Consider the following 25,945-nt stretch of genomic DNA (forward strand, 5'->3'; position numbering starts at 1 on the left):
CTTTACTATTATTAGTAGGAAGATAATAAGCAATGCTAAAGTATACACTGAGTATTCTCTTGGAAGTTCTGTCAATGTTCTGAGATGCATGTCTCCTTATGGTAGACCATGTTTTCAAAGCACTGAGAAACAGATGTTGGGTCACAGTGACTCTGATAGGTGCAAGGGATTGTTATGACAGGATCCAGATAAATAACATAGAAGGGCATGGGGTGAGGAGAGAGCAAGGACAATGAAATGTATTGTCCAAATACCTTGCAACAAGTCCACAGCTGGTTTTTACGCGGTGTGTCAGGCCAGTCAATGACTGACATGAAAATATGGAAAGAAACAACCTGGAAGTCTATTATCTATGTCAGCAAGGTGACAGCTTGGGCAGCCCTGCTGGACCAGAAACTGCTTTCTCAGATTACACCTATCTTACTCTGCTACTTTCCCCAGCCAGGTAAGAGAATCACATAATGGGTAATTTTAGCTAGCTACATTCCCAGTACACAGTGACCTGCAGTTCTTTGTATATGGTATATTTCTTTGATATTCATTCTCTTGAGTTCACCCTGCCTTTTCCAGCAATGGAGATGAATAAAAAAGCCTTCTGCTGAGCAGGATGCAGAGAGGACAAATACACAGTATTCAGGTCAAGGAGCATGCTACAGAAAAAAGAAATTATGTCTGTATAGACTACTTTACTCCTATTCTCTGAAACACAATGCTTTCCCAGATACCCTATAAAAAGATACAAAGATAAGCCAACTTGAAATAGAAGATAGTTTAGAAAATAAAAGCTTCCTTTTCAGAGAGATACTTAAGGCAGAGAGCAGAAGGTGGACTTGAATCTCTAACTGCAAACTAAAAGCACTCTGCTTTCTTTAAGGTTAAGTTGAATGTTTAATACTTAAAGCTAGAGTCTATCAATCATTGAACTAAAACGCCACAAAATTGGACAGACTAGGGAGTATAAAAACTAGCCCAGCATGTGAATGGTAACTGCAAAGTAAGAGACTCTTGAGAAGAAAGCTCAAAACTCCCTAGTTACAGTATCCTTTGGCCTCTAAGCCAGAAGTCTTTACATACGGTTGGTGCCTGATATAAGCAGTGTTTGATGTTTTTCTACCAACTCTTCACTACAAGGGAGGCTGAAAGAAAAAAGAAACCTTTTCCTTACTTTCTAAATTGTTATGGAATGGAATGTAACAGCAGAAGCAAACCCAGATGGTTTATAAAACTGAGTTTTATCTGGGAGGAGTTGGAGGAGGGGGTGACATGGCCAGAGAAATTAATATGATGATGATGATGACGACAACAACAATGACAAAGATATTAAATATGGAGGGAAAGAAAAAAGGTATGAAGTTAGAAGTGGAATGCTGCTATGGGATGGAAATGGAAGGAATTAGGAGGAGGAATGGGGAGGTGAATATGATAAAAACATATTGCATGGGATTCTCAAATTAATAAAATATTACATTTTAAGAAAAGAACAGTAGAAATATTTCACAGTATAGTCTTTTTAAGTTTCTTTAAGACTCAACCCCAGATCATAGAATTCAAGAAATATATAGTGAGAAGATGGTTTGTAGTCAGTCCACCTCGGTACCTCTGCTGAGTTGCTCAGTTGAGATGCGGGCAAGCACAGCCCTCATGACTGACTGCAGAGGGAGGACCAGGGTGATGTAAGAAAGACAATGGGTACAAACCTCCAGGCACAGACACAGTAGTACGCCAGCAAACACTTCCTTAACATTGTATGGCCCTATTCCTCTCTCTAGTCCTGGTTTTCAGTCAGCTACTTGAGAAAAACAGCAAAAACTAGCAACATCCCCAAACCAAAAAAATCCCCAACAAACCAAACCCAAACGATCATATAATGCTGAGGGAAGATGACAGGGTAAGAGTCACAGTGGGTAAAGACGAGCAAGAGAAAGAAGCATGCTTAGGCTCATGACAGTGTCACCCCATCCACTCAGCCGCTGGGCGTTTCTTGCTAAAGTCACACAAAGGTCAGTTTATAAACCTTGCCAGTCATATCTTCCTGTTCCCAAAACATCCCTTACCACCTGTTAAGTGGGCTTTGCTCTTACCCAGTCTTAGTTAGGATTACTATTGCTACGACAAAACACCATGACCAAAGCAAGGAAATGGTTTATTTTGCATATGGGGAGGGGAGGGTTTATTTGGCTCACCCTTCTACATCATTGCTCATCATCAAAGGAAGTCAGGGCAGGAACTCAAACAGAGCAGGAACCTAGAGGCAGACGCTGATGCAGAGGCCATGGAGGGGTACTGCTTACTGGCTTACTCATCATGGCTTGCTCAACCTGCTTTCTTATAGAACCCAGGACCACCAGCCCAGAGATGGCATGACCCACCATGGGCTGGACCCTCCCCCATAATCAATAATTAAGAAAATGCCTTACAGCTGGATCTTACAGAGGCATTTTCTCAATTGAGGTTCCCTCCTTTCAGACGACTCTAGCTTGTATCAAGTTGACATAAAACTAGGCAGGACATCTACTTACTTCAAGCAGCCTCTTCTAAGGTTCCTTGTTAGTTTAATGAGCCACAACTATTTTTTTCCTCCATGTTCCTTCTAGGGGAAATCTGCCTAGCTTAGAATCAAGAAGACTTGGGACATTTCTTCGTCATACTGTCTAAATGTGCTTTCTCAATTAACTTAAAAGATAATCAACATTCAAAGAGCCACTAGCCAGCCAATCATATCATCCAACAATAATTACAATCAGTTCCTTCCTGAAACGTCAATAAACCAATTAGAATATACACTTACGTTAAAGCTTCGGAGTAATTATAATGAGGTGAGACTCCTAGAAACTTCTGGACTTCATCCATCACTGTCGCAGGGTCAGTTCTTAGCTGCTGCCCATCGATAATTAGCAACTAAATCACCAAAGTAATAATAAGGAAAAAAAAGACATGGATGTTGGAAAAACGTGGCAACTGTGTAATGATAAATCCTATACTTATTCAGGCACTGTCTTTGGGGTATGCACACACTGTTGGGAGGTGCAATCTAGGACTTATAGGTAAGTCATGCTAATTAAGTATTCTGATATTGTCTGAGAAGTCAGGGAAATGATAAGAAAACAGTAATAAACTAATGGGAGAAAGTGTGCTCAGGAATGTGACTGTGAGACCACAACACAGGGTGGCATCACTCATGCTGGCACAAATGACTGCAGGGTAGAAGAAAGCTTTCAATTAAGTCAGAATGTTGGCTCATGCCTCAAATCCCAGACTCGAGACCATGTCAGGAAGATCGTGAGCTTAAGGCCAGAAATAGTGTGAGATCCTGTGTCTAAAGCAGCATTCGCCATTCATCTCCTTGCTTTGGCCTCACCTCCCAAACAGAAAGGCTAGAAGAAGCTTAGGTGTAACGGGCAGAGACCTGTCACCTCCCAGTTCCATTCAGGAGCAGCATTTGAGAAACCCTTTGATAATCCATGAGGAAGCAGGCAAGATTTCCAGAGACCTGAATATGGGCAGAATGTGGCTCAAGAAATGAATGGGGACAGGTGGTGGTGGCACACGCCTTTAATCCTAGCACTCAGGAAGCAGAGGCAGGTGGATCTCTGTGTTTGAGGCCAGCCTGGTCTCCAGAGTGAGTTCCAGAACAGCCAGAGCTACACAGAGAAACCCTGTTTTGAAAAACAACAACGTAAGAAATGAAGTGGAAGGGAATGAAGATATGGTTTAGTGCTTAAGAATGCATAATCCTCCTGTAGCACACAGGGGTCTGTTCCCGGAACCCACATAAGGTGATTCACAACCTCCTGTAACTCCAGTTCCATGTGTTTTGATGCCATCTTCTGGCCTCTGTGGGAATCCACACACGTGTGACATACATCCACACAGACACATGTACATAATAAAAATAATATATAAAGAAGAATCTAACAGGGACCACACCTATAACACCAGCACTCAGGAGACTTTCATGGACATGAAGTCAGTCTGTGCTATGGAGTGAGACTCTGCCTCAAGAAAACAAAGGTGAACAATAACAACAAAGCTAAACACAAAAGAAATCATGGGAAAGAATTTGTCTCTCTGGTGAGTGGAGCAAGATAACCCAGGAAGACACAGTGACAGTGGGCCATTATGGAAGTCATAGTCCCTGTCACACAACTTTGGCGAAGCCCCGTTTCCAGTGGTTTTAGTTAGTCTACCCTGGATACTCAATAGAACTTTTACCATGATATGGACAGATGGCTATACCTAACATGAAGTTACTCAGCGTTCACACATACCTAATGAAAATGAGTGGAGCTTTTTGTTTTATTTAACTGTAATACACTTAATTAGCTGTAAGTTGTTATAGCCATCAGTTTGGACACATGGCTTTGGACACATGACCTTACCTCTCATGTCACTTGGCTGCTTATGCAATCCAGAGGAGGGGCAATTGGGTGTTTATGGAAGATGATGCCAAGCAAAAGAGAAAAAGCAAGGAATGAGAGGAACAGGACTCATGACGACCTCAGCAAAGTGTTTCAGAAGAGAAATCAAGGCACTTCATTAAACAAAATGACGTCTGTCTGGTTCGGTGAAGTCATCCCCTTTCATCAGGCTTTATTCATGTCAGAACGGGGCTTAGTGAGCTGAAGCTTCTCAAATTCTGTACAGTCAGAGATGGCATGCTAATGCCAACAAATGATCAGATAGAACTATCCTGAGATACCCTTAGAAAGTTAACGCATTTTCTGACTTCTGCCTATTTTTCTCTGCCAGAATCATCTGCAACTAAAGGATGAAACCTAGCAATGTTTTAGCTGAGTCTGAGGCAAAGCCATCCACTTAATGAGGTTGTTACAAGCTGTAAATCCTGGTTGCTTCCTACCTGAAAGGGTGGGAAATAAACAAGCCATCTCTCAATGTGGCTGGCATACCATCCAGGAACCAAGCACCTCTTCTGCAGGGTTCGAAGTTCCCAGGGGGCATGGGGCCCAGCAGAGATCACTTCATAGAAGCTAAACTTCAGAGCTGCGGGGTCTTCATGGGATCGCTGATGCTACAATGAGAAGGTGGATAATTAAATTAACTTGAACTATAGGCATAAATAATTAAAACCCAATCTTTTGGCAAGTCTCAAAACTAAAGGAAGGAATACCACACTACTGGACAGTTGTTTTGAAATTAATAAAAGATGAAACTGTGCTTGGAGCATCAAAGTTTAAAGTTAAGACATTGGTGAGATGTGGTGATATTTTGTTTGTGCTCTAACAAACAAGGCTTGCCTAGAGATCAGAGGGCAGAGCCAGCTACTAGTTAACCATAGAGGCCAGGCAGTGGTGGCACACACCTTTAATTCCAGCACTTTGGAGGAGGAAACAGGAAGTGATATGGCTGGGCAGAGAGAGAAAGTGATAAGGCAAGGTGGAAACAGGAGCTCAGCCTTTTTGGTCTGAGGATTCAGCAGAGGTAAGAAGTGTTTCTAGTGGCTGGCTGCTCTGCTTCTCTGATCTTCCAGCTTTCACCCTGATATCTGACTCCAGGTTTTTATTATTAAGATCAATTAGAATTCACGCTACAGTGAGATTATACTGTTTGGGAACTTAGGTAGGGGAGGCTGAATTACTGTTGATAGGGCTTCTTTTTTTTGAGCTGAGGATCGAACTCAGGGCCTTGTGCTTGTGTGGGCAAGCGCTCTACCACTGAGCTAAATCCCCAACCCTGATAGGGCTTCTTAACCAATGTTACCAGTTTTCCCTCAGTTTATACATTTTATTCTGAAAGTAAACTTTTAAAACCTGCATTCATGCTCTTTGCCAGCCCATAATCTAACCAAAGATCATGCTCAGTAAATATCTCTAATATAAAAGCACCCTGCTACTCCGACCCTTAAGATAGATTTTGATTAGAAAGCTCTTACTAGCCACTTTAAATGGAGAGACTAGTACAATCTCTGGCATGCACATGATATGAGAGCCAATACAGGCTCTGCCACACATGACCCAGCATCTAAAAGCCAAGGTTCTTATGACTAGAGGCAACTTTTGTGGTGAACCAGAATAAGGAAATGTTGACAGCAGCAACTGAAATATGAAAATGTTTCCTAATGGCTCCACCTCAGGTCCATCAAGACAATCATGTTTTCCTTAAACTGATCAATGAGCACCCAGTCTGTGGCTGTTCACCACATCTAGTTGAACAGCCAATTTGCTGCGACTGGAATTCTGGTTACTGCATGGCAGACTCTGCCAGCCTCTGTCCATCCACCGTGGAGTGATGCATTTGCAATATTTATGACATTTTGTTAGTTCAAAGCCTTGGAGCCTTTGTGTGTGTGTGTGTGTGTGTGTGTGTGTGTGTGTGTGTGTGTGTGTGTACCCAATTTTCAGGGGCTAAGCGGTTCGGTTGCCAAGCTCCAATTATATGCTTTTCTTTTGAGCCAATCAAGGTGCATTTCTTTCTTTTCCTCAGATATAAATATATGTGTATACACACACACACACACACACACACACACACACACACACACATATATATATATATATATTGGAATAAGTAGATGGCAGAAAATGAAATGTGTCAACTTGCAATTTTATGTATATTTTGGCTTGAGAGATGTCTCTGTGTTTGTCATAAACAATTGATGTGAGGCTCAGGATTTCTGTGATCTTCTCTCTCCAGGATGATTCCATGCCCTCTTGTGTAGACAATCTTCATGGTTGCCTCACTAAGGTCTATCTCTTCCTGTGACCCTGCTCCCAGTCCCTGTCACTGAGCCATCTCACAATGTGTCCTTCCACTTATGAACCGGGAGTAATTGTTTTTGCTCAGCAGAAAAGGGTGCATCGCTTTGGAACACTTTATTCTCTAATAGTATAACTGTCAAGAAGTTAGCTACTGGGGACTGTAGGGATGGCTTAGTGGTCAAGAGCAAGCACTCTTGTGTAGCAGAGGACCCAAGTTCAGTCCTCAGCACCTTTGCCAGCCAACTCACAGCCACTTGCTAGTCCAGCTCCAGGGGACCCAGTACCCTTTTTTGGCCTCTTTGGACACCTATACTCACATGCACATACCTATACACAGACCCTCTCTCAAAAATCTCCAAAGAAATAACATCTGTGGCTGACCTGTCACACACACACACACACACACACACACACACACACACACACACAGAGAGAGAGAGAGAGAGAGAGAGAGAGAGAGAGAGAGAGAGAGAGAGAGATCTGCCCTCCAAATGGGGGTAACAGTTTTCCACTGGGAATACTCTCCTTCTCTCTGTTAGGCATATTGTTTCCTTACCTGGTACCAGGAGTATGCTCGGTCCGATGGGTCAATGAGTATGGTGATGATCTTGGCTTTGGGGACTAGAGAAGCAGCCCTTTTAGGAGCTTCCTCTGAATGGAAGTAATTAGCACTCTTCTCAAACAGAAAGTCACTGGTGACATTAGATGGGACTGGGAAGAAATCCATGTACCTAGAAAGGAGTATCTTTCTTCAAAACAAGCCTCTCATGTTTATGTGCTGGCGACTGCAGACATTGAAGGCGGCCAACAAACTCATGTGTCCCTTAAAAAACTGACACCCACTGTTTTCTCTAAGGCAGTTGTTCCTCCAGTGGGCCAAGGAAACACATTCAAAGCACCAGCAGTGTTCTCCTACACAATATTCTTTGTTTTGCTTAAGTGCAGGAAAAAAAAAATTGGGGGGAAGCAAAGACAGAGGAATAAAGTGATCAACTGCAGCAAAATGCATGGAAACATAGAAACCAGCACAGAGACCCCAGACCAAAGAGAATGTGAGGGAACAGAGTTAAAAGACACTCAGAAGAATTCATACAAGATAGTTTTTGCCCTCACAGTAGACAAATGTCACTCCCACCACTGGGTCTGGCGGGTATGTTCAATCACGAGTGTCAAAACACAGAAAGTATCTGTTGTAAACACAGTCCATTTGTTTCCTTTTAAAACACAATGTTATGTTGTTTCTCTTCAGAATTTACTACAAAATCTTAGCAATATTTCCTGGTTATGAGAAGTCAAATCACAAGGAGTGTAAACCCAGCAACATCTGCTGGTTCCAGCATAGAAATATAGACATCTGCTAATGTTCCACTGATGCAAGAGTAGTCAGCCTAACTACACCAGCTCGTGATAATCCATATTTCCACAGCAGTAAGGGCTTTCGTTTAAAATTGAATTTCTATGTATTTTATAATAACGGCCTCACTCTGTTCCCCTCCTCCCTTCACCTCACAAACCACCACTCCTTCAGGATGTGGACAGTTCAATAATTACTGAGCAGGAGTCATCAAAATTCACACAGGCTTCAGTTTATACAGGCTTCATTTCACCCCTTGAAAGGTTACGTGATTCTTTCCTGTGACTTTGCCTTTTAACCTGACTAGGGCTCTGCTAGGATTCCAGCTGTTATCACAAAACAAAGTATAACTGAGGTCACAGAGACGTCTCCACACCTAGAACAACAAGATCTTGCTGTGTGTTCCAGGAACTGCCCTTCTGTGCAGGCCATTTGGCTCCCTTTCTGAGGAAAAGAGGTATGAACACATTTGAGGGGCATTTGATCTTCGGTCTCTTGTGGTGTACATTCTGTTTATAGAAGTGCCACATTTTGGCTTTCTTATTTAGTAGCTTATACTGCTTCGAGGGGCGAGGATTACCACGGAGTGTCTGACCCCATTTGCTACAAGATTATTTCAAACCTGCTTCTTCTGAAAAAGCATCCAAAAAATGATGACTAGAATGTACAGAGGTGCTGACATTAGACAGCTTTTAACATTGAAAGATGTTCTACTTTCCCATCTGTCTTTTACCTCTGTAACAATTCAGGCTTTGAAACATCCCCTAAAGTCATCCTGAACGTTGGACCTCTGCTGGTGATCTTCCCTAGACTCAGAGGTTTGCACAGAAAACCATCCATTTTGTTTGCCCATATTGTCATACTCTCTAGGAGTTCAAAGGTGCAGACACTTGAGAAATATTTGATTAGTAAACTAGCAAATACTGGTCCACATTTCTAGATTGGGACCTGGAATTTTCCCAGTAGTAGCACTCCTGGAGGTTAAATATTCAGGACAGCCAAAGGATCAGCAAGCACATTATAGTGACTTCAGGGGTTGCACATGAATGCAGGCCCCTCAAGCTTTCAGACTTCCTAAGAGAATAAGACTTCAGCACCAAAAGAAAAATAATTCAAAAGATGTACTTTTTGTAGCACTGTATATTTATTTGTGATTTGCATTGACACTGGATCTCTTCTTAATTTTTTATGTCTGTGTGTGTGTGTGTGTGTGTGTGTGTGTGTGTGTGTGTGTGTGCTTACCCCTGCATGCATATGTGGAGGTCAGAACTTAATGCTGGGTGCTTTCTCTATTATTCTCCACATTTTTTTTTTTAAATTTGAGACAGGTTCCTTCACTGGACCTGTAACTGGCCATTTTGCTAGATTGCTGGCCTGTAAGCCCTCAGGGTCCCTTCTCTTTCCATCCCTAACAAGTACTTTTCTTGTGGAGACATCTTTTCCAAGATCTGATTCTAAGAATTTTCAATTGATTGTATTCAAAGCCAGGCTATAACAGTTGAGGTTCCAAATGCTAACAGGGGTCTATGTCTATACCAATTCTAGCTCTCCACTATAGCCCTGTACATTAAAAAACAATGTTAAATCATGAAGCACAAAACTTACATGCATGAGTAAGTCAGATATTTTCCTGAGACTTTCTCACTGCAGGTTTTGGCTGTTTTGTCAAAAATAGAATTTAAAATTTTCCATTTGCCCAATTTGTTGCACTTTATTTGTATACTTAGACTACCTGTCAGTTAGGGCAGTCCTGGTTTGATCTAGATCTTAAAACAAAAGCCAATCCACACTAGATTAATTAAGTGTACTTAAGCGAATTGTTAAAATGGTCCCAGAACTCTGAGGGCACATAATCTTCAGGCTGTGGAATCAAAACCCCCAAATCACATCCAATGGGGTGATGCTTCGCAAGGAACCCAGGCAGTGTTCCTGGGAACATACCAATGCTGTTGGGAGCAAAGCTGTAATTATAGTTATAAAATGACATTTGCAATTACTATCATCTCTTATTTGCATAAATTGCCTTTTATAATGTGTAATTTGTCAATGTGTAAAAGTATTTGGGGTACTCTTGGTGAGCTGCATTTAGATCTACAATGCATTCTCCATTTATTTACTTATATTCTGCAGTGTTGGAGGTGTACCCAGGCCCTGTACATACCAAGCAACACTTACTACTGAGCTACACCCTTGCCCCTAGTGAGTTATGTTTAGTTATTTGTGTCATCTTCTTGTACACTATTTGAAGAAATTTTAATTTTTATTACAGTTTTGACAAGCATTATTAGTTTATTACCAAAAGGGTTTTGTTTGATATACTTTATAACAAATTGATTATTCTTAAGTTCCAGTAATGCCAAGGATTTTACTAGTACTTACACCTAAAGAATTTTCCCCCAATTTTGTTCTACTGTCAGTGTTCTATTCTACTGGAGAGAGTGGTTACAGAGGTTGAGGAAGTTAGTTTATTTGACACCACACGGTTAGTTAATATCTGACACCGTGTGGAAAAATGGGCCATGAACTACAGGACAGTTAGGAAACAACTTCTGTAGATGCTCAAATGATACTCACCTCATTAGTTTTTATAGATTACCCATAAGGACCTCTGAGATAGCCGATCCTTAGAAAACTGAGATCATGCAACCAGCCTGATTGAAGTCATGTGCTCATGTCTACCTTACAGTGAATGCAGGAAGGTTATGTCTGTGCTCCAGGAGGATGCACTGTTTCCCAAGGTGCTCAGCATTGACATCAATAGAGAACACTCCTAACACATCTTATCTTCAACATGTTATTTTGCATCACCCATTTTTAACATATTTTTATATAGCTTGTCCATATCTATATTACTACTTCTAATGTTTATCATTTTCTTCAGATACTTAACATATTTTAATTTTAACTCAAAGAATAAATTAATTTTTTATCGATACATTTAAAAATCTTTTCACAGCTTTCATTGTTCATAAAATATACATACAATTCTACTTTTAGTTACTTTTTTGCCTTTCCATCGAAACATGATAGGAAATGATATATTCTGACCACAGCATCACTTTGTGAAAGGTGCACAAGGACAGAGTGACATTCCTGGGGCTTACCCTATTTCTATGAATGCACATCTGCAATTACCTTCAAAGATAACTAATGCCAACTGATACGTGGATCTCCTGAGGCAAGAAGACCTCCCATTAACTGGAAAGCCTTTTGTGCTTTCCAACCAATTTCTAAGATGTGCAGCATGAATTTTATCTGTGGTCACAAACTTCTGGGTTTCTAAATATTAGCACCAAGTTTATACTGTGCACGGTACATATACTTTTAGATTTATACTAGTAACCCATCTTACCAATCAATCCCCCTGTGGTAGTTATTTCTATTAAAGAACTGTACCTCCTCAAAGGATTTTGGGCTGGGGGAGTTACTAAGGATGGAAGGATGCATAATCAGGAACAGACACAAGGCAGTGGTACCTGAAATGACAGCAGGGATTACAAATCAACGAGTGGAAAGGACAGTTACTCACTTCTAGTATTTCAGTCACTAATAAACCCAATATTATAATGATCCAGGCAGATTCTTTTGATGTACTCCCAGGCAACCGAACAGACCACCTGCAGCTAATGGGAGGCATGTTTTTACCAATGGAGATAGAGCAGTGTCAGGGGAGTCCCAGAGCAAAGGCTGGGAAACTGGCTTTTGATGTCAGCTAAGTCACTGGTTTGAACTGTGACTTTGGCTGTTAGCTTTTCTTTATTGCAGTTTTCTTAAAGGAAAAAAAAAATCATCACCTCATCTATGTCACAGATTTTCTCTGATGCTGAAAGACATCCTATCCTATATTCTCTGCACACATGCTGTGGTTGTTTAGCTTGGGGTGCCTGTGGGATTCCTAACAGCAGGAGCGGGGGTGTTTCTGACTCATCTGCTCCTCCGACCCCTTTCTTCCTCTTGGGTTCTCCCATCCAGTCTTGATATGAGGTTTTGTGCCCAGTCTTAATGCGTCTTGTTACAGTCTGCTCTTGTCTGAAGGGAAACAGAGGAGCAGTAGATCTGGGGGAGAGAGAAAGTAGGTGGGGGACTGGGTGGAGTAGAGGGGGGTGGCTGTGGTCGGGATGTAGTATGTGACAGAAGAATACATGAAAAATAAAAAGAAAAAAAAGACATTCTATAACTCAAGATTTTTAAATTAAAAATATAAGTGAACTATATCATTATTTAATATATTTCATTACCCAAACTGATACTTGTTTGATATAATATAAACTTTGATATAATATTCTTCTTGAGGCCTGTGAAAGCCAATTAAGAATTTAATCTTTTAACAAGTTGGCATAAACTTGAGTTTACCTACACACAACAAATGATCAAAAATCATTTAAATTGCTAAAATTTGAAGAGAAGTGTTCTTTTTAGTGCCATTAACACAAAATTTACATTTATTGGACACAGAATGGGACATCACAGGTACTCAATAGTTTGGGAGTAAGGATGTCATTTTTAAAGGTGTGAAGCTAGTGTTGTTTTTTTACCTAAATCAGGAGGTAAAGCATGTAGCCCAGGCTACTCCAGGAGAAAGGAAGGCAGTTTGGGTTCAGTTTGCCAAGACTTAAGGAGTTATTTGCAACTATGACTGTGTTTGGAAGATAATCACATAAAGGTATCTCTTGTCTATACATTCAGTATTCCTAAAATACAAATGCCCCCTATGGTTTCTACACGCTCATGTGATCTAACTAATGTGATCTAATGGAACGTGCACTGACAATTTTATTTCAGGTCAAAAGACAGCAAGAGCAATCTTACTTGCAGAAGTTACCTTTCTAATTTTGCCAGTAATACTATCATGCTGCCATTTGTACAACATTTGGTGTTCTCTTATTACTACTCAAGTTTTCTTTAAAACTGTACTTCAATACATAGTATCTGTACAGTATAAAAATGGTTAAAATATCTGTCAACTATAGAATTGTCTAGAGAATGAATTAAAAGAGGCAGTATACCAAGATCATGTATCTAAGTTAACAAAGAGCACTTTACCCACAACCAAGGAGACCAGAAGAAGAAATGCAAGGACCTGTGATAGACAGTGCCAGTGTTCTTCAGTAACTCCACACAACACTGATCCTCAAACTCTGGCTGTAGCCAAGTCACATAAGACTGGTTCACACAGACATCTATACCTATCCCAGGGTTTCTCACTCAGTAGGTCTAAGGTGTGGTTCAAGAGTTGGTACTTCTACAGAGCTCTGTGATATCTATGCTGCTACTCTGGTGACTGTATGTTTTTTTAAAAAATAAAGAACAAGGAGAAAAGTGAAGCAGTCTTTAAAACTTATGTGTGTGTGTGGGGGAACTGTCCCAACTGAAAGTCACAGAGAGAGAGTGAGTCAGGCAAATCCTAGGGCCAAGCATTTTGTTGCATTTCCAGCACCACTAGTTATGTGAACTCTGTCTTAGCTTCCTAATCTGTTTATTAGGGAATAAAAGACTCATTATCAGGGTTTCATAAAGCTTCTGGAGTTATTCTATGTGGACATATCACCCAAACAGAGCCATGTAACATTTGCTTAATTCAGCATTCAGAATGGGTAAATTTTATTAGATGATGTGAATTATACTTCAAAAAAAACCAAAAAACAAAAAACAAAAAAAAAACACCTGGGAAATTAATTTCCACAGAACAATCATTTTTCTATAATGATTTTATGCCAAAGGCAAATGTCACATCCAAATAGTAACATAAACATTAAAAACCCAGTAGAGTTTAGGATGCCCAGTAATACTTCTGCTGCCTAAGCATGATGTTAAAGTGTCTGCATCCGGTGCAGTAGGAGAAGCAATGTATCCTGCAGGGCTCCAATGCAAACTGGATATGCCAAGGTTCAGACAGAGGTGATCAGTAATGACGAGGTTATGTCACTGAGGATATTTCAGTTTCAATGTTTTCCTAAGCTTCTTTAGACTTTCAGAGGAAAAGGGCAAGGGGAGACGTCAGGGAAAGCATGCCTGCCACTCTTTCACATGCTCTCTGATTATTTGCAAACGGCATTAAACATAACGAAGTGTTGGAGTATGCTGATCTTGCACAGAATTCAAAGACATCTTCAGAGACAAGAAAAGGGACTGCCATACAGGGCAGTTTCCGTGGCTGTTTTCTATGAAGCCAGAATCCAAGGGCCCCAAGTAACTTATCATGAAAGTGCAGCTCAAATGTTTGCCATTAAAACTTCCACTGGGAATTCAGTTTAATACTGAGTTTTACAGAAACAAGAAGTTTATGGGGGAACAAATCGCACACCCATTTTAGAAGGTATGCAATGGATTCCCCCAGGGTGTGAACAAACACCTTGATAGCAGAAAGTTTTGTTTACATCTAGGAATTCTGCTTGTCAAACATTTTTTTGGATCTTAAAAAAAAAAAATCTCTGCAAGAATGTAAACGGTATCTGAAAAGTAGAGACTCTTTTTCTGGAGAAGATTTCTTGTGAAGATCCAGGTACTTACACATGTCTCTCTTGTCATTTGAGTAAATCCTGTCAATCACTTTCTAAACACAAAATTAGTTTTAATTTTAGAAATGTTAACTACACTTCTGGTGTAAGAGCCTTGGGAAAAAAATAAGACCTGCCAGCACACTGACTGCTGTGTCTTTCAAATGACATCCTTCCCCACTTCCTTTAAAAAAAAGCCTGCAAAGCCCTTAGTATGCTATTCAGCTGAACAAGATTGCATCAGAGTAGGCTGGAATGTGTGCTATTGCTTCATTTAATTTACAGGAGGCTCAAGGCCCTGCTGCAAAAAGGACTGACTGTCTAGTTATTTTACATTATTTAATAATAATATTCAAATTTCTTACCAGTTTTCTGGGGTCCTATTACCAAGAATTTTGGTAAACGATCGCAGGTTTTTTCTTTAGACCAAATGTCTCTGTGGCGTTTGTCATCACAGGGGTTCTGTATGGGAGAGGAATACAGAGATGTCATGCTTGTGGATGTGGGTATTCATTTTTTGAGCTAGAATCTCTAATCTTCGTTTTAATATACTCAGGGAGACAGAGTGATAAGTCAGGGTTTCTTTTGGAAACTGAAAGCTGTGAGGTGGCATCACAAAAGCTCGGGATGATTTCTTTCTGTCCTTTAATTGAGAGTGAGGGGGTGGGCAGGGGAGAGGTTTGACTTCAGGTAAACAGCCAAGTGCTCAGAAGATCATGTTTTCCTGCTCCTGGCAATTCTATAGTTACCCTCTTCCCTTTAAGGAGTAAATTTGTTGGGAAGAAACTATTCTTTCTGTTAGTCTACAGCAGTGATTCTCAACCTGTGGGTCATAATCCCTTTGGCAAACCTCTACCTCCATTACAATTCATAACAGTAGCAAAATTGCAGTTATGAAGTAGCAACAAAAATAATTTTATGGTTGGGGGGGGTCACCACAACATGAGAAACTGTATAAAAGAGTTGCAGCATTAGGAAGGTTGAGAATCACTCTCTAAAGGGAGGTATACTCTCAGCCATCATTAAATCACTCTACTTAAGGTTCTCCTGGACCTTATTATTATTTTTATTCTAAGTAACTGAGCTTCCTTCAAGAGGAGAGACATCAAGTCACACTAATTTAAAGAGATAGTCAATTCCTTCCAGCTACCTTCAAAATATGGTAAACATTTATCTAAGATTATAACTTTAATGACTATGATGTTGAAAGCACCCAATTTTAGCACAAGTGCAAAATGAAGGTGAACGTGGGTTATTTTTGATCTATTTAGAATAAGACAGCTGTGCTTGTATCTAGAGCACAAATTCTCCTAAGACACAGTGTATGCATCAATGTAAAGGGGAAGGACCACAGCATTCTTTGGTATTATTTCATGAATGAGCAAACAGGACCACTCTTTCCCTCTGGTCAGTTAACACTACAGGTGTGTGAAGTTCAATGAAGTTGTTTATATGGAGCAATGACAACAGTGATGTACTCCTTTTGGTTGCCATTCTTTGTTTTAAACCACTCTCTCATAATGATAATGGTTTCAGCTTAAAGATAAGGGGTAAAATTGGTGGGAAAATTGTGTGTGCTTCAAGTGACTGACATTTGGTGAACTGTAGGAGGTAAGAAGAAACGATGCTTGTGACACCAACACACACTCACACAGGCTATCAACACCAAGCTTACTCCAGAGAGCTGCCAATGTGGCCTGGGAACTACAGAGGTGTGTGTGTGTGTGTGTGTGTGTGTGTGTGTGTGTGTGTGTGTGCGCGCGCGCGCGCGCGCGCAATGGGCTAACTGCCTAACACAACTTGTTTGTCATTTTTCTGTCTTCAACTTATGACAGTCTGAAAATTGATTTCTCATCCCTGATTGAAAACATCGCCACCTACAGAACCGCACACTCAATACGCTACGCTTTCTAATGGGAAAAGAAACAGAAAATGTGGCTCAATGGTTAGCAACAATATAGGCCTACAATTTGGTAGGAAGTAGTTTCTCAAATCTCAGTGTTTCCCAAATGCACAGTTTTACTTTTACTCTGAATTCTTGCATTTAGATAACTTCACACAACAAACCTTTGTGTGGGATTAATTATTTGTACCAATTACTGATCTGATTTTACCTGCCAGAGAGGGTCTTTCTGATCAGGAAAGAGCTCAAAATACTTGTGAGCCAGCTGAGCCGGAGGCAAGGTCTGAAGACGCAGGTTGGTCCAGGTCTGCACAAAATTGGCTAGATTCACAAACGTATATAATCCCAGCCGGTCATTTCCATAGTTAGACAAATGGGTCATGAAAATACTGATCTGAAAAAGGCAAATGAACTTTGGCATAAACATAGGTTATTTTAACATTAGAGGGCAGTATGGTCAACCAACATTAGAGTTATTTTTTTTAATTAAATGGTCTGTATAAGGATTTCAATCAAGACCTAAGAAAAAGTCATACTGATATCTGACATGATATGTGGAAATGCGGTCTGTACAACTTAAGACAGAGCATCACTATCCTTTATTTCATGGGGCTGAGTCTGCAGGCATTTGTGTGGAAAGCTAAGTTCTTAACACGATCATTCACTTGTGTTCTCGCCCTTCTTCCTGAACAGATCTTAGAAGTTCCAAGACACTTGGAAGGTGACTTTTAAGTAGTCACAAGCTTGTCAGTGCAGATACAATTCTCTGATGAGACACATCATTTTTATTATTTTTGACTCTGAAAACTGAAGCTTTAAAAAATTATCCTTCTGGTTACTTTTCTTAAAATAGCATCAAGTCTGTGGCAATTCTCTCTCTCGTTGATTCAGGGTCCCACTGGCTAGCCCCAACCTCACAGTCCCTCAGGGTGTCAATATTACTGTCATGTACTACTGGCTGCATATTATGATTCTAGTCACCCCTTGTATTATGATTCAGGTTACCCCCCTCCCCCCGCTTTGTGTGTGTGCACACAGATTCATGTAGATTCATGTGTATAAGCGGAGGTCAGAGGTCAACCTTATGTATTGTTGTTCCTCAGATGCTGCCTGACCTCCTCTCGCCTTCCTTTGAGGCACAGTCTTTTACTTGATTGTAATTCTCTTGGGTCTCTGCCTTCCCAGCACTGGGGAGTACAAGAATGTACCCCCATGGCCAGGCTTCCTGTATGTGTTTCTGGTTATTAAACTCAGGTCTGCTTGTAAGTACACTAATTAAAGATGAACTTTAACCTAGTTAGTTGCTGGTTATATTTTTTTGCTTTGTTTTTATGAAAGAGCTAGTTACATGTCATACCTCCCTGAACAGCATCTGCATTGGATAGAAAGTGAGAAATACAGATGCTGTAGTACATCTATATTTCTTGCTTATGTCATATGTAATATGAGCGTATTAGGACTCATACACTAATGCAGCTGAGTTCACTACTCAGTCACTGAACAACAGTTTGTACTGTGATGGAACAGGGTACACACCTTTTTATTTGCACAACTACCAAAAGCAAAATGGGACCAGTATTGATAAAGTCAGGCTATCCAAAATGAATTACCAGCTAGTTAATGATGTTGCTTTGCTGAAACTGAAGTTCCTTTGTAAGAACTGAGGCAATATTTATAAAGTATTTAACTTATCTCCTCTCTTAGTTAGGTTTTTTATTTTTGTGAGAAAACCCCATGACCAAAAGTAAATTAGGGACAAAAGGGTTTACTTCACCTTATAGCTCTCAGGTTACACCCCATCACTGAGGGAAGTCAGGGCAGGTGCTCAAGGCAAGAATGAAGCAGAAGGCATGAGGGATGATTTGTCTGTTTCCTCTGGCTTTCTTATATACCCCTGGACCACTGTCCTAGGGGTGGCACCACCCGTAGTAAACTGGGCTTTCCCTCATCAACGGTTGATCAAGAAAATGCCCCACCAATGTGTCTACAGGCAATCTGATGGAGACATTTTTATTAATGGTTCTTTCTAGCTTGTAGTAAGCTGACGGAAACCAAACAAAACCAAACCACCATCAATAAGGATACCTCGTAAGAGAAAATCTTCTTAGTCTGTGAGCACAGCACATCTCCTAGATTTTCAATTCTATTTTTATATGCCAACCTAACACAATACAGAGTGCAATGTAAGCAAAGAGAGGCATGCCACCTCTTGACCCTTTTAGATTTTGGACTCCAGCCTAAAATGTGTTTTGTGCTCTTAAAGAAATAGAAGGCAAAAAAGGGAGTACAATTCTTCAGAATATAAAACACTTCAATTTCTTTTAGAAATATTTTTAATGAATCATACTTTCTACTCAGAAATGGATATTGTGCATCTTTTGCCAAACAAGTAACCTACCCAAATTTTCACTACTGGTTTAGTTACAAAGGCATATGCAACAAACAACAGGATTGGTTTGAACAAATACACAAAGAGAATATATTTGGTTAGAAAGTTAGCTGTTGCCCCAGTTGCCTTTCAGAGGGGGAAGGTACTGCTGAAGATACCACTTACTTCAGACACAAGACTTCGAGAATGCTAACTGGAACTGACCTGGAAGTCTCCTCCCTGAGGACTAGCTTTCATGGTACATGTGCCATTCAAGCTTCCAAGAGAGTGAAGGAACCAATATTCCTACCAAGCTATGGTGCTCATGAACTTCAACAACTGTCAACATGACATAACAACCCTAAAGGTACAATAGTGGCACTCACATCTTAATGGTAACTAACAACTCTCTAATTGGACTTAAGGAAAACCCAATAGGGAGAATCATGCCCAGTACTGGAAATCTAGCAAGTTGTTTGGGTCTAGTGAGGTAATAGATCTTGGAGGAGAGAACCTATAACCACCACTTTACTAAAACAGCACAATTCCTAACTGCATTCTAAATATTTATCCCTATACCTACATGTAGTTCTCACCCCCCATCAAAGAAATTTCTTTTTGCAACAGATGGAGATTATTCCAGAAAACCACAATTGATCAAAAAGCAGAGAACAAGTGACCATGTGTTCCCCAGTTCTAACCCATACATCTACAGCACACCTCTTAAACCCAAGGCTCAGGGACCATTGCAGAAGAGAGAGTGGAAAGGGTGTAGGAACCTGAGGAACAGGCTGTCTGCTGTGAGACTGTGTCTTCTAGAAATGTCAGGGAGGGAAGCTACACAATGAAGTCTCAACAACATAGTTTCCTACACAAGACCTAAGCAAGGATGACATCAACACCTCAACAGATATGCTAACATGGAAGGAGGGACTCTCACGGTTCCCCCTCTAGACAAAGAACTACAGGCAAGTAAGAAATGCTGAAAGTCAGAGAAACAGTTTTCTAGGGAAGAGTCCCCTCAAGTGGTTATCCAATACCAAATGGTAAGTCTTTAAATCATATGACAGACCACCAAATCAATAGTTTCTAAAATATTATAGAATGTAAACAAATCTGAAATAAAAATGTGAACCTGTTGTTTGGGGTTTTTTTTTTTGGGGGGGGGATACTACCCAGCTCCCAAATAAATCACACTTGGAGGCTTATTCTTAGTTAGAAATACTTGGCCTTAGCTTGGCTTTTTTCTTGTCAGCTTTCCTTAACTTATCCCATCTACATTTTGCTTCTGGGCTTTTCCCCTTCTCTTACTTCTTTAAATCTTACTCTTACTCTGGGGTTGGTTGTGTAGCTGGGTGGCTGGCCCCTGACGTCCTTCTCCTTCTCTGGCTACTTCTACTTTCTCCCAGATTTCTCCTTCTATTTGTTCTCCCTGCCTGTCAGCCCCACCTGTTTTTTCTCTTGCCTTGTCATTGGCCATTCAGTTCTTCATTAGACCATCAGATGTTTTAGACAGACACAGTAACACAGCTTCACAGAGCTAAACAAATGCAACATAAACAAAAGCAACACACCTTAAATAATATTTCCCAACACAAGCCAAACAAAAACAAAATTGTTAGTCCTGTCAAGGATTTATTCTTGCCTCCTCCAACTTGACATCTCCCATTTCTTCCTCCCACCCTACTGGGAGGAAGTTTTCTTCTTGGACCCTTCTCTCTGTTCATTTGCTGATAGAGAATATCTTTATGTCTTTAGCCTTGTCCTACATACTGCTTAAGAAAGTAGGCTCTAATACCTTCTGGCTCTGAGATCTTTAAAGTTTTCAATTCCCAGGATTTTATCTAGAACAAATACCATGAGTTAACAGTAATACTGACCTTAGGGTTGCCATTACAGTCATAAAGAAACCCAAAGCACAGCCTTGGGTTGTGCTTAACGACTGCACAACAAGCAATCACTATTTATAGTATTATAGTCATTGATGCTCCTGCTAGTTTGGAGAAACATCATTTTTCTCATTTATAACAGTGTTCTAGCAGCTCACCAGCTCAGATCTGCTACCCTGCAACACTCATTTTTTTCTGCATCCATCTTCTGATCTTTTCTATGAGGCAAGATTCCACTGCCAGTGACTTGGGATTTCCTTCATATCATCCACTCATAGCTTACTTTTTTAAATAAATAATTTATTCTTATTTTTTATGCATTGGTGTTTTGCCAGCATGTATGTCTGTAAAAGGGCTTCAGATCTTGGAGTTACAAACAGTTGTGAGTTGCCACGTGGGTGCTGAGAATTGAACCCAGTTCCTCTGGAAGAGTAGTTAGTGCTCTTAACCACTGGAGCCATGTCTCCAGCCCCCAACTCATAGCTTCGTAAATCATCTTTTTCACTGATCTGCCAATCTGAGACTTGGAAGCAGTTCTCCCATTGATTTCCCTCCAAACAGAGATATTTCAGCACAGCCTCAGGGAAAACATATTGACAGCTACAAATAACACGTTAGTATATGGTCCCAATCTCTTTCTCCTCTTCCTCATCTTTTTCTTAAAAGTTAGTTAATTAAGTGGGATTGAATTTTGCTCCTCAGATTTAGAACAAGCATTTTCACTTGCTGAGATCTCTTCTTGTATGTGAAGCATTCACAGGGATATGAATGTGTATGTAGACCCAGGAGCATATGGAGACCAGAGGAGGGCATTGATTTTTCTCTGTACTTCTCCACCTCATTCCTTTGAGGCAGTGTAGCAGGAACCTTAGAAGGTCTCATTAATAAAATCAAACCTGAGGCCAGTTACTGGGGTGAATGCTGGAAGATCAGAGAAGCAGAACAAGCCACAGCTACCTCACCTCACCAATTCCTCAGGTGATCCTGTTTCTTCAGACTGAATGTCTCAGAGTCCTCATCCAGAATGAATCTCGGCTGAACTGTTGCTCCAAAGCCTGAAAGCTTAACCAGCCAAAAGCTTCTAGTTTCTGGTCTTCATGCCATATATATCTTTCTCTTTCTGCCATCACTCCCTGGGATTAAAGGCTCACTTTCTGGGATTAAAGGTGTGTGTCACCATGACTGGATGTTTCCAATGTGGCCTTGAACTCCCAGAGATCCAGATGGGATTTCTGCCTCTGGAATGCTAGGATTAAAGGTGTGAGTGCCACCATTTTCTAGCCTCTGTATCTAGTGGCTGTCTGTTCTCTGACCCCAGATAAATTTATTAGGGTGCACAATATTTTGGGGAACACAATACCACTACATTTCCCATTTTTTTTTGTCAAAAATTAAAAAAGATTATAACTAATACAAGAAAAGCTATCCAATAGGTATATACAATATATATAGTCAAGAGTTACATTAACAATGTCTAGTCCATTAACATTTGACAGATTCAGTTAAAAACTCCGTTAATATATAACAATGTCCAGTCCAGTAACATTTGATAAACTCAGACAAAAATTTCATTACTTATCCTATTTAAAACAAGTAGTTACTTTTTAAAAGTATTTTTTCTTTTCATAATAGATTCAGTAATCTACCTTTTGTCATTTTTATATCAGAGTAGATTCAATTATCTACCCATTTATCTTATTATTTCTTTATCTTTTTTCTCAGGGTAGATTCAGTGATCTAGCTCAAGGTAGGATCTCTCTTTGGAAACAAAAGCTTGCATTGTTTGGCTAGGCTGTTCTTCTGGGCTTTGTTTTTTACCTGCCGTGTCTTCAGAGGGAAACGCCATGTTGATTCACTAGCTTCAAACTACTCCCATCTATATCTTCCTAAATTTCACATGTGAACATCTAAGTACCTGTTTGGGATGTCTTGTATCATTAATTTATTTTTCTTTCAGTTAATCTTAACTTTTATAATCCTCTTCGGCTGAGGGCTGACTTTCAGGACACTGTAGTGAGGGAGTTACTCTTTTCCATTCTAAACCCAGGCTCAGAAACAGGTTGATGTGAGTGGTTTACCAGCAGGTTCCACATGAACATGTGTCACATGATGGGTGGTGAGATGATGGCTCCCTTTGTGAGTTTTCCCAGTTCTCTCATTAGGATCTGGTCCTGATGTGCCTGCTGTGGAGAGGCCCTGGGGAGACAATGATGACACAACCATCCCCCTGATTTGGCTATTTGAGTGCAACTGAGGGTCCTTCGGTAATGAGACAGTTTTGTGCTTGAGCAGGATTCTGACACTACCAGTCACAATCCCTCTTAGTAACTTTGTTCCACTGGCTCCTTAGCTAAGCACATATATCACGTGTCTGAACCTGCAGTGTTCTGTACCCTTAATACTAGGTCTCCCAAATCCGATGTGGTCCACGATAGTCACAGTACACCTCAGTGTAGAGTATGGCCACCATACTGTATACTTTAGCCCTACAGGCTATAGCCATGATCTTTAAGAGTCCAGCAAACTTCTTCCTATCTCATATTTTTATTTATCATGTTTTGTTTTCCATTCCAGGGAATGTATCCCTGCATTCATGCATGCAGCTTATCCACCCTGGTATACCCTCTCATGTTTCCACTCCACTTTGATGTTTCCACTCCATCATACTTTGTGCTCTCTTTTAACAACTATTGCAGTATATCGTCTTTAATTGCTACAGGGTCCTGTTGCTAAACATGATTCACCAAGATCAATGAGTATATTATAGCCTTCACTGAATAATTAAGGAAATATTTAGAAATTGAATGGAATAGGCTACTAGTGTGTGTTGACTGGAACTGAAGTCTACCTCATTAAGTGTAGTCTTTCTTTTAGTAGTGCTGGAATGTGCTGTGCAAACTACCAGGGGTAAAAAGTAATCGCCACCCAGTGATGATTTAACCTTTTCTCTCACTTACTGAAGTTTCTGGTCACTCTCTGTGGGGTTATGCAGGTAAAAGAGGAGAAAGAATACAGCTGGCATGTGAGATGAGAATGTTGAGAGCTTGGCATGTCTTCCATATTTTGTGCTATCCTGTTTATGCTGAACACATTTTCATTCATTTTATTGCTTCCAGTGGCAGCAAACGGATGCAGCTTTGATTTCAAAGGTTTAAATCCACTGAGTTCTGTTTTAATACTTGCCTTGTACCATACTCATCATTTCATAATCCCAGAGGAAAACTCAATTGCAGGATGATTCTTAGAAAGGCCTTAACATTTTGAATTTGAGATCTGACAAGCTTTAAAAGAAGGTCACGAGGGCAAATCAATTGCTCTCAATTAGGGACAGGTTTCAGAGGTACAGGGATGAGGTCAATGTAATCTAAAGCAATTCAGCTTGAAGTGTTTTGTCTTCTTGACGATTACTTGCTTAATTCTTCTGGCTCTCCATTGAGAACCACAACTTCAGTCCTTTGCTTATAAGTGGCAGACTGGAGAATGAATGTTTCTGCTAGACATCAGAAGTAACGCTACTGGAATGCACTGCTACTGTTTCAGCTTGGGAACCAGCGTTTACGTTTCACACAGTCGCTCCAGCTCTTAGGCCAGTGACTTTCAGTTCAGTCTGCATGGTGTCCACGGCTTGTGCTGTTGTTTCTCATTACTCTCAAAGTTCCTACCTCAGTGAGTTAGAGAACAGACACAGCCGAGCTTGGAGCTTCAGCCTTACGGTGACCGAGTAAAGAACACAGTCGCAGCTGATGATGGCATCAGAAGCAATTAATTAGAAGAAAAACTTTCTTACGCAGACAGGACCAAACCACAGATGTGTTCCTCAGTTTTGCAATGCGAACAACTTTCTTCTCCTGCAGAAACCATTTTCCTTCTTAGTTTTAAAGCACTGCTCCCACAACATGATGAACATACAGAGAGGGCCGGGCGGGGGTGGCACACACCTTTAATCCCAGCACTCGGGAGGCAGAGGCAGGTGGATCTCTGTGAGTTCGAGGCCAGCCTGGTCTACAGAGCTAGTCCAGGACAGGCTCCAAAGCTACAGAGAAACGAGAAACCTTGTCTTGAAAAACAAAACAAAACAAAATGTAGAGAGGAAATTGAATGAAAGGTTTGAGAATGTGTCTAATTTAACTTCAAAGACTTGGTAGACGAAAAAGAAATGGAGAGAAAATATACTGCATGAAAATCTGACTTTGGCTCATACATGAATGAACTGAATTTGGGCAACCACAAAGACCAAACTCATTGTTGGGAGGCTTCTGTTAGCACACTAGCTTATACGGCTGGATCCTGCCTGGATGGGGAAAACAAAACATCAAATTTGTTCATTTGCTTTGTGAATTAAAAGTACTACCCTGCTAAGTTTTTGCTTCAGTTACTTACTATAATTTTTAGTGAGCATACAAATAACATATTTAATTATGAATGCTATAATTGAATTCCATTTTCAGTTTTGTGAGGAATCCACACTAGTACTGTAGCGGCTGGTTTGTACTCTTACTAGGTGGCAGTTTTGGCTAGTTTTCTTGATGACAGCCCTTTCCACTAGGGTGAGGGTCTCCAAAGCAGGTGTTTACGAGCATTCTTTATACCTAAGGATATTCAACATTTTTTTTTCCTATATTGACTGACCACTTTTGGGAGCTGTCTAGTCATTGGCCTACTTACTGACTGGATGATTTTAGAGTTTGGTTTTTTAATTGATTGAGTTCTTTATTCCAGATATTGATTCCCCATCAGATATACGCTGGCAAATGTTTTCTTCCACTGCTAGGCTGTTCTTTCACTATGCTTCTTTTGCTGTGCTCACTGTGCTTCTGATTATTTAAAACTCAACATTTTTTATTTAATTAATTTGTTTTACATCCCAGCCACAGCCTTTTCTTTCTCCTCTCCTCCCACCTCCAACCCCCAAACCTCCCCTCTGCTCTCCATCTTAATCACCACTCCTCCGTATTCACTCAGAAAGGGGCAGACTTCCCGTGGGCATCAGCAAAGCAGGCATATCAAGCTTCCATAAGACCAAGCAACTCCCCGAGGCTGGGCAAGGCAATCCAGTGTGAGGAATAGGCTCCTAAGAGCCAGCCATAGCACCAGGGACAGACCCAGCTCCCATTGCCAGGAATCCCACAAATGGAACAAGCTGTCACATATATGCAGAGGGCCTAGGTCAGTCCCATGCAGGCTCCCTGGTTTTTGGTTCACAATCTGTGAGTTCCCT

The 25,945-nt window shown here is 40.6% G+C and overlaps 1 protein-coding gene across 3 annotated transcripts in view; it reads right to left on the bottom strand.

Moving 5' to 3' along the window:
• LOC118585657 (bifunctional heparan sulfate N-deacetylase/N-sulfotransferase 3) overlaps positions 1-25,945 on the bottom strand; it is a 154,350-nt gene that overhangs the window by 17,054 nt on the left and 111,351 nt on the right. For 2 of the 3 annotated variants that reach the window (XM_036190456.1, XM_036190458.1), the window contains exons 7-12: positions 16,682-16,864; positions 14,933-15,029; positions 11,423-11,546; positions 7,273-7,447; positions 4,859-5,029; positions 2,789-2,898 (exon numbers count right to left, since the gene is read on the bottom strand). In XM_036190456.1, coding sequence (XP_036046349.1) covers positions 2,789-2,898; positions 4,859-5,029; positions 7,273-7,447; positions 11,423-11,546; positions 14,933-15,029; positions 16,682-16,864 — 860 coding nt within the window. The remainder of the gene's footprint in view (positions 1-2,788; positions 2,899-4,858; positions 5,030-7,272; positions 7,448-11,422; positions 11,547-14,932; positions 15,030-16,681; positions 16,865-25,945) is intronic. The other variant, XR_004945220.1, reaches the window with a different exon arrangement.

The sequence above is a fragment of the Onychomys torridus genome, chromosome 6 (genome assembly GCF_903995425.1).
Source record: "Onychomys torridus chromosome 6, mOncTor1.1, whole genome shotgun sequence".
In the NCBI taxonomy this organism is placed as follows: Eukaryota; Metazoa; Chordata; class Mammalia; order Rodentia; family Cricetidae; genus Onychomys; species Onychomys torridus.